Source organism: Caretta caretta, chromosome 7, assembly GCF_965140235.1.
Source record: "Caretta caretta isolate rCarCar2 chromosome 7, rCarCar1.hap1, whole genome shotgun sequence".
Lineage (NCBI taxonomy): Eukaryota > Metazoa > Chordata > Testudines > Cheloniidae > Caretta > Caretta caretta.
In genome coordinates this window covers 126,857,037-126,869,126 of record NC_134212.1, presented here as the reverse complement: position 1 = coordinate 126,869,126, position 12,090 = coordinate 126,857,037, and the positions used below count along the sequence as shown (strand labels likewise).

The 12,090-nt window shown below is 42.7% G+C and overlaps 1 protein-coding gene across 5 annotated transcripts in view; it reads right to left on the bottom strand.

Annotated features, from left to right (window-relative positions):
* TCTN3 (tectonic family member 3) overlaps nucleotides 1-12,090 on the bottom strand; it is a 63,510-nt gene that overhangs the window by 36,898 nt on the left and 14,522 nt on the right. For 4 of the 5 annotated variants that reach the window (XM_048858665.2, XM_048858668.2, XM_048858666.2 and 1 more), the window contains exons 4-7: nucleotides 10,194-10,324; nucleotides 7,540-7,648; nucleotides 7,333-7,451; nucleotides 1,306-1,341 (exon numbers count right to left, since the gene is read on the bottom strand). In XM_048858665.2, the coding sequence (XP_048714622.2) occupies nucleotides 1,306-1,341; nucleotides 7,333-7,451; nucleotides 7,540-7,648; nucleotides 10,194-10,324 (395 nt within the window). The remainder of the gene's footprint in view (nucleotides 1-1,305; nucleotides 1,342-7,332; nucleotides 7,452-7,539; nucleotides 7,649-10,193; nucleotides 10,325-12,090) is intronic. The other variant, XM_048858667.2, reaches the window with a different exon arrangement.

Below are 12,090 nucleotides of genomic sequence, written 5' to 3'. Positions count from 1 at the left end.
GGAGAGAGTCCAGCGAAGGGCAACAAAAATGATTAGGGGTCTGGAACACATGACTTATGAGGAGAGGCTGAGGGAGCTGGGATTGTTTAGCCTGCAGAAGAGAAGAATGAGGGGGGATTTGATAGCTGCTTTCAACTACCTGAAAGGGGGTTCCAAAGAGGATGGCTCTAGACTGTTCTCAATGGTAGCAGATGACAGAACGAGGAGTAATGGTCTCAAGTTGCAGTGGGGGAGGTTTAGATTGGATATTAGGAAAAACTTTTTCACTAAGAGGGTGGTGAAACACTGGAATGCGTTACCTAGGGAGGTGGTAGAATCTCCTTCCTTAGAGGTTTTTAAGGTCAGGCTTGACAAAGCCCTGGCTGGGATGATTTAACTGGGATTTGGTCCTGCTTCGAGCAGGGGGTTGGACTAGATGACCTTCTGGGGTCCCTTCCAACCCTTATATTCTATGATTCTATGATTCTAGGACAAGCACTGTTGATGTTCATCATTGATGGAGAGGAAGCAAGGACAGGAGACGCAGTTCTTGAATCCCGGGACTCTGGGCATAGTCCCGGAACCAGGGATGGTTTCCCTCAACTGGGGAGATCAAAACTGGGGAGGAAAAAACTACTCTAAATTTATTAGAAAATTAAACTACTTAGCTATGATATAAACTACTTAAAAATATTTTCTACTTTACAGGTTTTAGTGAAGGAGGACATGACTCCAACTCAGGCTATGCAGAGGTAAGAAGGAACTGGAGAGGCATCGACCCACCCTGCCTCAGATATCCTTGGTTGGGAGCACAAGGGGAGCTACTGCACGTGCAGATCAACGGACACTGCTTTTGAAGAATTTCCAGACTCAGACACGCTTGTGTATCCATGTGTGAAAAACACATAGGGATCATCACTTGAAGAAGAACTGGGGCCTTCCCCTGCCTCCTCTTTCCAAACCACTTCCAAGTCTAAGTCCCTTCCCTTCTCAACTACATCTCTGTCTGTGACCTGCCCCTCCACTCCCAATCTATCCCAGAACCAGGGCCTGCTCTCTACTCCTTCTCTGCCCATCCCAGGCCAAAGATCTTCTACTCACTCACACATGCACACCACCTTAGAGTATACCCCATCTCATATCTGAAACCTTCCCCATATTCCTTTTCCAGAGACAGTGTGGCTTTCTCCTCCAAAACCTTGTCTCAGACGCAGAACTCTTCCATTCCCCCAAAGTGCTTGACTCAAGCAGCTCACTCTGTATGCCTCAGACTCAGGATTCCCTTAATCTCAGATGCAGGAATTATTTTCACTGGCAGAGTCTCACCTGCATGAGCTGGACAACGGTCATATTAACTGGGACCTGGAAAAGAAAAATCAACAGGTGTGTTTTGACTGTAGGTGCCCGGAGTCACAAGGAAATCACACACCAGTTTCTAGATACTGTGGTGATAAGCAGAGCCCTGCCTATTCCAAGGCTGTAGAACTTGCCACCAACTTTGTGTTCTAGAATCTAGAAGTATGGTCTAGTGGATACAGCACTGGTCTGAGACCTATGTTGTTTTCCTGGTTCTGCTAGTGACCTGCTGTGTGCAAAGCCAAATTAAGGTACTACAGGCCTGTGCCCAGGGCTCCTGTGACTGGCGTCAGATGATTACAGAAGAACCTCAGCTTTCATTTACGAAAATGTAATTTTCTAGGTCCCATGGTTGTGAAGTTGTGAGGTTGTGAAGTAAACCTTGAAAATACAAACCAGGTGTAACTGATGCAGTGACAACTGTTCTACTCTGCAGACATCCTGAAAAAATAATTCAGAGAGGAGCAAACTGTCCCATCCATTTCAATAGCATATTAATATTTACACCAATATTAATTTTTAATAAATCTTGGAATACCAGGGAAATTCCCAAAGACTAGAACAGCAATAATGGTGTGCCAATATTCAGAAAGGGAAAACAGGGGGATCCTAGTAAAATAGGCCAGCTAGCCCATCATCAACCTCAAGAAAAATAATTGAAAAGCTGATATGAGAGTCAAATCAATAAAATGCTGGGAATATAATTAATGCAGTCAACATGGTTTTATAGAAAACAGCTCTTGACAAACAAACCTGATTTAATTATTTGATGAAATTGCAAGTTTGGTTGATAAAGGTAACTGCACAGATGTAATAGATTTAGACTTTTGTAAAGCACTTGACTGGATATCACACAACATTCTGATTAAAAAATTAGCACTATACAATATCAGTACAGCACATATTAAATGGATTAAGAGCTGGCTAGCTGACAGATGTCAAAGCAGTTATCAATAGGAGATGTGTTTCTAGTAGGGTTCTTCAGAATCGGTTGAAACCTGATGCTATTCAATCTTTTCATCAATGACCCAGAAGTAAATATAAAATCACTGCTAATAAAATTTGTAGCTGACACAAAGATTGGTGGAGTGGTAATAATGAGTTGGACAGGGCTGTCATACACAGCGATCTGGATCACTTGGTAAACTGGGCCCTGTCAAACAAAATGTGTTTTAATACAGCTACTTGCAAGGTCATACATCTTGCAAGTATGTAGGTCACTGTTACAGGGTGAGCTGACCTTTTTTGTGGGTTAGACCTCAGCTGCACCTGTGCCATGCTTAGCTTGCCTCCCTCGATGAAGGGAGAGAGTGCTGAAGTCATGTTACAAAGCTGATGAGACTAAACTGGGCCTTCATGGAAGCTAGTGACATGTGATCAGAGCAAGATCAGATCAGAGAGACTCCAGAGAGAGTGGCACTGGGAATGGATGCTTCAGCAGCAGTGGGTGGGAGGACTCCAGAAAAAAACAGACCTGGGAGTCAGTGCTCTATAAGAAGAAGCAGGACAGGCTGGGAGAACACAGGAGGAAGACAGGGAAGTTTGGGATGACTGGGCAGACAGCCTGGTTGTGCAGGTTACCCAAGGCTGGGAACCCATAACTGATGATTGATGTGAGTTACCCCTATGCAGCCACCCTGTGAGTTTCCCCTTAATCTCCCCTAATATTAAGGAGAGGATGGACAGACTGTTCATACTGCCATCAAGCAAGGTAATGCAGTGACTCCTCTGAACAAGGGGAGGATGAAGGAACTAAGAGCTCAGGAGGGCCAGAGCTGAGTCCAAGAGAAGTGCAGTGTTGAAAGAGTGTGGTGCAGAAAAGAAAACAGACCCTAGGGGAGAAAGGGCTGTGCCTCATGAGACTTTGATGGAAGGTGTGTGTTTGTTTGGTTTGATTTAAAGGGATGATCTTTTTGTGACTTGGCCAGAGAGTTATGTCACCTGCTGAAGACGAAAAACCCATGGGAGATTAAGGGAAAATGAGGTACCAGAGCAAAATTGGGTAGATCCCTGTTACAATCACACTTCTACAATAGCAGACGATACTTTGGAAAACTGTGACACAGAAAAGGACTTTGGGAGATGAGGTATAGCTTGACTTTAGTAAGGCTTTTGATACTGTCTCGTATGATCTTCTCATAAACAAACTAGGGAAATACAACCTAGATGGAGCCACCAAGTGGGGGGGAGCGGTCTGTGCTAACGAGGCCAATTAAATTAAGGTGAAAGTGGCCTATTCTCTTGTCAACTGTTCAGAATAGGCCACTTCCATCTTAAGTGAATTGGCCTCATTAGCACTGACCCGCCACTTGGTAAGGGAACTCCCATCTTTTCATGTGCTGTATATATATACTGCTTACTGTATTTTTCACTTTCAAGTGGGTTTTAGCCCACGAAAGCTTACAGATTCATAGATATTAAGGTCAGAAGGGACAATTATGATCATCTAGTCTGACCTCCTGCATAATGCAGGCCACCGAATCTCACCCACCCACTCCTGCAATAAACCTCTCTCCTATGTCTGAGCTATTGAAGTCCTCAAATCATGGTTTAAAGCCTTCAAGGTGCAGAGAATCCTCCAGCAAGTGACCCGTGCCCCATGCTGCAGAGGAAGGCAAAAAAACCCCAGGGCCTCTTCCAATCTGCCTGGAGGAAAATTTCTTCCCAACCCCAAATATGGCTATCAGCTGAACCCTGAACATGTGGGCAAGATTCACCAGCCAGATACCCAGGAAAGAATTCTCTGTAGTAACTCAGATCCCACCCAATCTAACACCCCATCACAGGCCATTGGGCCTATTTACCATGAATAGTTAAAGATCAATTAATTGCCAAAATTATGTTATCCCAAATAAATTTGTTACTCGCTAAGGTGCCACAAGGACTCCTCATTGTTTTTGCTGATACAGACTAACACGGCTACCACTCTAAATCTAGGTGTTTTGTTTTTTAAAACAATTTTAGTTAAAAACAGTGCAATTATTTGTATGTAGACAAGGCCTAAAAAAATAACAATGGGTGACTTCTACAATTTGCATATAAACTGGTCAAGTATTGCAATAGGACAAGGTTTAGAGAAACAGTCTCGACACCTTAAATGACTGCTTTCTAGAGCACCAGGAGAGGCTATGTTTGATCTGGGACTAACAATCACACAAGTAGTCCAAGGACTAATGTTGAGCCATTAAGTAACACTGGTTTCAATGTAATTAAGCTCAACATTCCAGGAATGGGGGGAGAGGGAAATCACAAGTGCTGTCACTGGATACTATACTTTAGATAATTTTTGTTGTTTTTGACTAGCTTCCTCATTTTAAATTAAGTCAAAAGAAATTAAAATAGTCAGAGTTGGCATGGAGTCTACTTGAGCAAGTCATAATAATAATCTCAAAAACGGCATGCATTCCCCTAAACAAAACAAAACACAAAAGGCAAGGAAAAAACCCTGTATAGTTAATGATAAAATACAAGAGGTTATTTGAGTCAAAGAGATATCCTTCAGAAAATGGAAACCCAAACCTAGGGAAGTCAAAATAAAGGAGCAAATGCTGTGGCAGATAAAGCGTCAGATGGAAATTAGGAGGGCGAAAGGAGCAATTTTTGAAGTGCAAATAGTCAAAAACAGAACAGAAACAGATAGCCAAAGACTCAAAAAGTAACAGAAATTTTTTTTTTTAAAGTACATCAGAAGCAAGAAGCCTGCTAAACAACCAGTGGGGCCACTGAACGATCCAGGTGCTAAAGGAGCACTCAAGGACGATAACGCCATTGTGGAGAAACTAAATTAATTCTTTGCATCTGTCTTCACGGCTGATGATGTGAGGGAGATTCCCAAACCTGAGCCATTCTTTTTAGGTGACAAATCTGAGGAATTGTCCCAGATTGAGATATCATTAGAGGAGGTTTTGGAACAAATTGATAAATTAAACAGTAATAAGTCACCAGGACCAGCTGATATTCACCCAGGAGTTCTCAAGGAACTCATATGTGAAATTGCAGAACTATTAACTGTAGTCTGTAACCTATCATTTAAATCCGCTTCTGTACCAGATGACAGGAGGATAGTTAATGTGACGCCAATTTTTTGAGAAAGGCTCCAGAGGTGATCCCGGCATTTACAGGCCTGTAAGCCTGACTTCAGTACCGCGCAAACTGGTTGAAACTATAATAAAGAACAATATTGTCATAAATATAGATGAACATAATTTGTTGAGGAAGAGTCAAATGGTTTTAGTAAAGGGAAATCATGCCTCACCAATCAACTAGAATTCGTTGAGGGGGTCAACAAGCATGTGGCCCAATGGGATCCAGTGGATACAGTGTACTTAGATTTTCAGAAAGCCTTTTACAAGGTCCCTCACCAAAAGCTTTTACACAAAGTAAGCTGCTACGGGATAAGAGGGAAGGTGCTCTCATGGACTGGTAACTGGTTAAAAGATAGGAAAAAAAGGGTAGGTATAAATGGTCAGTTTTCAGAATGTAGAGAGGTAAATTGTGGTATTCCCCAGGGGTCTGTTCTGGGACCAGTCCTATTCAACCAATTCATAAATGATCTGGGAAAAGGGACAAACAGTGAGGTGGCAAAATTTGCGGATGACACAAAATTACTCAAGATAGTTAAGACCCAGGCAGAGCTACAAAAGGATCTCTCAAAACTGGGTGACTGAGCAACAAAATGGCAGATGAAATTTAATGTTTATAAATGCAAAGTAATGCACATCGGATTATGCTTTCCAAAGTATACATATAAAATGATGGGGTCTAAATTAGCTGTTACCACTCAAGAAAGAGATCTTGGAGTCATTGTGGATAGTTCTCTGAAAACATCCACTCAATGTACAGCGGCAGGCAAAAAGCGAACAGAATGCTGGGAATAATTAAGAGAGGGATAAGATAATAGGACAGAAAATATCATGTTGCCTCTATATAAATCCATGGTATGCCCACAGCTTGAATACTGTGTGCAGATGTGGTCACCCCACCACAAAAAAGATATATTGGAATTGGAAAAGGTTCAGAAAAGGGCAACAAAAATGATTAGGGGTATGGAATGGCTTCCGTATGAGGAGAGATTAATTAGACTGTGACTTTTCAGCTTGGAAAAAAGACGGCTAAGGAGAGATATGATTGAGGTCTATAAAATCATGACTGGTGTAGAGAAAGCAGATAAGGACGTGTTATTTACTCCTTCTCATAACACAAAAACAAGGGATCACCAAATGAAATTAATTGGCAGCAGGTTTATAACAAACAAAAGGAAGTATTTCTTCACACAATGCACAGTCAACCTGTGAAACTCCTTGCCAGAGGATGTTGTGAAGGCCAAGACCTTAACAGGGTTCAAAAAAGAACTAGATAAATTCATGGAGGATAGGTCCATTAATGACTATTAGCCAGGATTAGCAGGAATGGTGTCTCTAGCCTTTGTTTGCCAGAAGCTGGGAATGAGCGACAGGAGATAGATCACTTGATGATTACCTGTTCTGTTCATTCTCTCTGGGGCACCTGGCACAGGCCACTGTCGGAAGACAGGATACTGGCCTAGATGGACTTTTGGTGTGACCCAGTAAGGCTATTCTTATGTTACGTTAAACCACAAGAAATTCTTTAAATATCATTTGTTTCTTCAACACAAAAGATGTGAAAAGATATCTCATTTACCTGAAGAGAGCAGGTGTAAAGAGATGGTGAAGAAACAAATGATTTATTAAATAGCAGCAAGTCACGAAGACAGGATGCTCTTGATTCAAGAGTTCTGTAGGAACGTAGAATGGAATGGATGGACTGCTCACAGTAAAGAACAATCTTTCATTAAAATCAGCTTCTGTACTGAAAGGGAGGCCAAAGTGATTGGGAGACCCTGGGAATTGCACACAAGTGAGCTCTACTTTAGTAATAGCTAAATTAGCTGAAGAGGCAGTGGCAAAATAGTGCAGGAGAACAGGATGTCAAGTCACAGTACAGGAAGCTGCTGAGGGTGGGGAAAACGATATACACCTTTAGTATAGTGAAGTCACGGTAATATGAGGCTGCGTCCAGGGCAGGATCAGTGGTGCAGCTGCTGCTCAGGTTGGTGAAGGTCCGAGTACAGCTTGTGCTTTTACTCTCCAGAAAACCTGAAAAAAGGGAACAAGAGACACAAAAAATATCAGTAGGAAATGTCATCCTCAATAAAGCTGGAACTGCTACCACCACCGCACTCACCAGCATGATTCCCATCAATACAAAGTCCATTGGCACCCATTCCCACTGGCTGTCTTAGTGTGCTCAGTACAGACGATGCAGCAAAATAGGTCTGGATTGGATCACCAGCCTGAAAAGGAAATGTGGAGAATTTACAAAGTGTTCATGGAACACCAGTATCAAGTGCAAGGGTCTGAATACCATCAATGCAGAAAGGAATTATAGCAAACCATCAGGTCTGCTAGAGTTAAGGTTTAAACCAGCTTCTGTTTAAAGCTTGACTCTTTGAAGTGCTCTAAAACCTGCATGGCTACTTGGATTGCCCTGAAATTTGGTGTGCCTCATTTTGGGGGTACAGGGGTAGAGTTAGTGACTCAAACTAATTGATGATCATTTAACCAAGGGGTTCCCAGAATACCCAGCCCAGCCTCACAGGAACAAAGGACACTGGCCTAGGCAGCAACAAAGGATCTGTTGGACTCTCAAGTAAGTCACCTCCCTTCCCTTGGTCAGTCAGGGACTATGATGAGGTAATGATCACCTGACCCTGAAGGGGGGTGGCAAAGCCAAGAGGGAAAAAAGAACATAATAAAAGGGAGAGACGTTTGCCATGCTCTTCCTCTCTCTTCCACCTCCATCTACAGACATCACCACCAAGAGACTGAAACGCTGATCAAAGGGGAGAGCTTGGCTGAAGGGCAACCAGCCAGCCTGTGGTGAGAAGCATCTAAGTTTGTAAGAAGAAAAGGAGTACTTGTGGCACCTTAGAGACTAACAAATTTATTTGAGCATAAACTTTTCTGAGCTACAGCTCACTTCATCGGATGCATCTGATGAAGTGAGCTATAGCTCACGAAAGCTTATGCTCAAATAAATTTGTTAGTCTCTAAAGTACCACAAGTACTCCTTTTCTTTTTGCGAATACAGACTAACATCGCTGCTACTCTGAAACCTAAGTTTGTAAGGGCATTGAAACTGTTAAGATCAGCTTAGAATGTGTTTTGCTTTTATTTCGTTTGACCAAATCTGACTTGTTGTGCTTTGACTTATAATCACTTAAAATCTACCTTTTGTCGTGAATAAATTTGTTTGTTTATTCTACCTGAAGCAGTGCATTTGGTTTGAAGCATGTCAGAGACTTGGGATAACAAGCCTGGAACATATCAATTTCTTTGTTAAATTGATGAACTCATATAAGCTTGCAGCATCCAGTGAGCCATAACTGGACACTGCAAGACGGAGGTTCCTAGGGCTGTGTCTGGGACCGGAGATATTGGCTAGTGTCACTCTATTGCACAATCCAAGCTGGCCAAAAGTGCCCACTCATATAGCTGGGAGCAGTTTACATGCCAGAGGCTGTGTGTGAATATCCCAGGAGTGGGGGTTCTCACAGCAAAGCAAGGCAAGGCTGGCTCCCAGAGTCGAGTATTGGAGTGGCCTAGCAGATCACCAGTCCAGATAACACCAGGGGAACGCCACAAGGAGAAAGAAAAAGACAGAAAGCATGAACTGGCCTTAATGGAATGGAGGAAACAGAACCCCACACTGTGGGGCTCCACTTCTCCAAAAATCCACAAGTGGGAGCAGTTGTGTCCTGCATACAGCAAGTCTGGGGACATTATTGAATATTTCATCACCTTTGAGAGGCTGGGTGTGCTCCATGAGATTCCTGAGGATCAGCAGATGACCACTTTGGTTGCAAAGTTCTCTGTGAGAGCTCTGGATATATTTAATAAAATGTCAACTGATGATTCTTCAAATTATGGTAAATTTAAGGAATTGGTTTTAAAACAGTTTCAGATTACACCTGAAATTTATAGAGTGAAATTTAGAAGCCTTAAGAGAGGGGCTGGATTGAGTAATGTGGCATATGTAAACTAAATGAAAGATTTACTGGATAAGTGGGTAAGGGGAAAAGGTATTCCAACCTTTAAAGAAAAGTCTGATTTGGTGGCTCAGGAACAGTTCCTGAATATGTCTAATGATGATGTAAAACAGTGTTTATGGGATAAAAAGGTAAAAACGGTCGAAGAACTTGCAACTTTTGCTGATGAATTTGAACAATCCCAAGCATCTATTAGGTATAGATCACAGGCAGAGGGGTTTAAGTTTGGTGGGAAGCACACTTCCCGTTTTACCACTGGGAAGGAGGAGGGTGGATGGGAGGCTGGACGCTATAAAATCATGAATGGTGTGGAGAAAGTGAATAGGGAAGTGTTATTTACCCCTTCACATAGCACAAGAACCAGGGGTCATCCAATGAAATTAATAGGCAGCAAGTTTAAAACAAACACAAGGAAGTATTTCCTTAACACACACTCAACCTGTGGAACTTGTTGCTATCAGAAGTTGAGAAGGCCAAAAGTATAACTGTATTGAAAAAGGATTACCTAAATTCATGAAGGCTAGGTCCATCAATGGCTATTAGCCAAATGGTCAGGGACGCAACCCCATACTCTGAGTGTCCCTAAACCTCTGACTGCCAGAAGCTGGGACTGGACAACAAAGAATGGATCACTCCAAATTGCTCAGTTCTGTTCATCTGGCACCAGCCACTGTAGTGGGTTAGAGGGAGCAGTGATCTAACTCTGTATCACATTCTTATATCTTCCTTGCTGCCACCAAGAACCCCAGAGAAAAACAATTAGATTTTTGTGAGTGCTCTTCCAACTCACCCGGTAAAAGGCAGAGGAAGATGGCTGGTCTTGTGATGGTGGAATGAATGATGGTCCGCCATACTGTGCCAAGTACACAGAGAAATCTGATTTTTTAACTTTCTGCGGCTGCTGGAAATAGTTCAACTTTGCTAAAGATGGGGAGGGAAAAAACAAACAAATCCTCCATCAAATCACTAGACAATGATTGTGGAAAGAAAGAGATCCACTTCCTGGACACTACAGTGCTAATAAACAATGGTCACATAAACACCACCCTATACCGGAAACCTACTGACCGCTATTCCTACCTGCATGCCTCCAGCTTTCACCCTGACCACACCACACGATCCATCGTCTACAGCCAAGCTCTGCGATACAACCGCATTTGCTCCAACCCCTCAGACAGAGACAAACACCTACAAGATCTCTGTCAAGCTTTCTTACAACTACAATACCCACCTGCAGAAGTAAAGAAACAGATTGATAGAGCCAGAAGAGTTCCCAGAAGTTACCTACTACAGGACAGGCCTAACAAAGAAAATAACAGAACGCCACTAGCCGTCACCTTCAGCCCCCAACTAAAACCCCTCCAACGCATTATTAAGGATCTACAACCTATCCTAAAGGATGACCCAACACTCTCACAAATCTTGGGAGACAGGCCAGTCCTTGCCTACAGACAGCCCCGCAACCTGAAGCAAATACTCACCAACAACCACATACCACACAACAGAACCACTAACCCAGGAACTTATCCTTGCAACAAAGCCCGTTGCCAATTGTGCCCACATATCTATTCAGAGGACACCCTCACAGGGCCTAATAACATCAGCCACACTATCAGAGGCTCGTTCACCTGCACATCCACCAATGTGATATATGCCATCATGTGCCAGCAATGCCCCTCTGCCATGTACATTGGTCAAACTGGACAGTCTCTACGTAAAAGAATAAATGGACACAAATCAGATGTCAAGAATTATAACATTCATAAACCAGTCGGAGAACACTTCAATCTCTCTGGTCACGCAATCACAGACATGAAGGTCGCTATCTTAAAACAAAAAAACTTCAAATCCAGACTCCAGCGAGAAACTGCTGAATTGGAATTCATTTGCAAATTGGATACTATTAATTTAGGCTTAAATAGAGACTGGGAGTGGCTAAGTCATTATGCAAGGTAGCCTATTTCCTTTTGTTTTTTCCTACCCCCCCCAGATGTTCTGGTTTAACTTGGATTTAAACTTGGAGAGTGGTCAGTTTGGATGAGCTATTACCAGCAGGAGAGTGAGTTTGTGTGTGTATGGGGGTGGGGGGGATGTGAGAAAACCTGGATTTGTGCAGGAAATAGCCCAACTTGATTATCATGCACATTGTGTAAAGAGTTGTCACTTTGGATGGGCTATCACCAGCAGGAGAGTGAATTTGTGTGGGGGGGTGGAGGGTGAGAAAACCTGGATTTGTGCTGGAAATGGCCCAACCTGATGATCACTTTAGATAAGCTATTACCAGCAGGACAGTGGGGTGGGAGGAGGTATTGTTTCATATTCTCTGTGTATATATAAAGTCTGCTGCAGTTTCCACGGTATGCATCCGATGAAGTGAGCTGTAGCTCACGAAAGCTCATGCTCAAATAAATTGGTTAGTCTCTAAGGTGCCACAAGTACTCCTTTTCTTTTTACTGTTATACAAGGCACTGGTGAGACCTCATCTAGAATATTGTGTGCAGTTCTGGCCTCCCTTGTTTAAAAAGGGTGAATTCAAACTGGAACAGGTACAGAGAAGGGCTACTAGGATGATCCGAGGAATGGAAAACTTGTCTTATGAAAGGAGACTCAGAGAGCTTGGCTTGCTTAGTCTAACAAAAAGAAGGCTGAGAGGAGATATGATTGCTCTCTATAAATATATCAGAGGG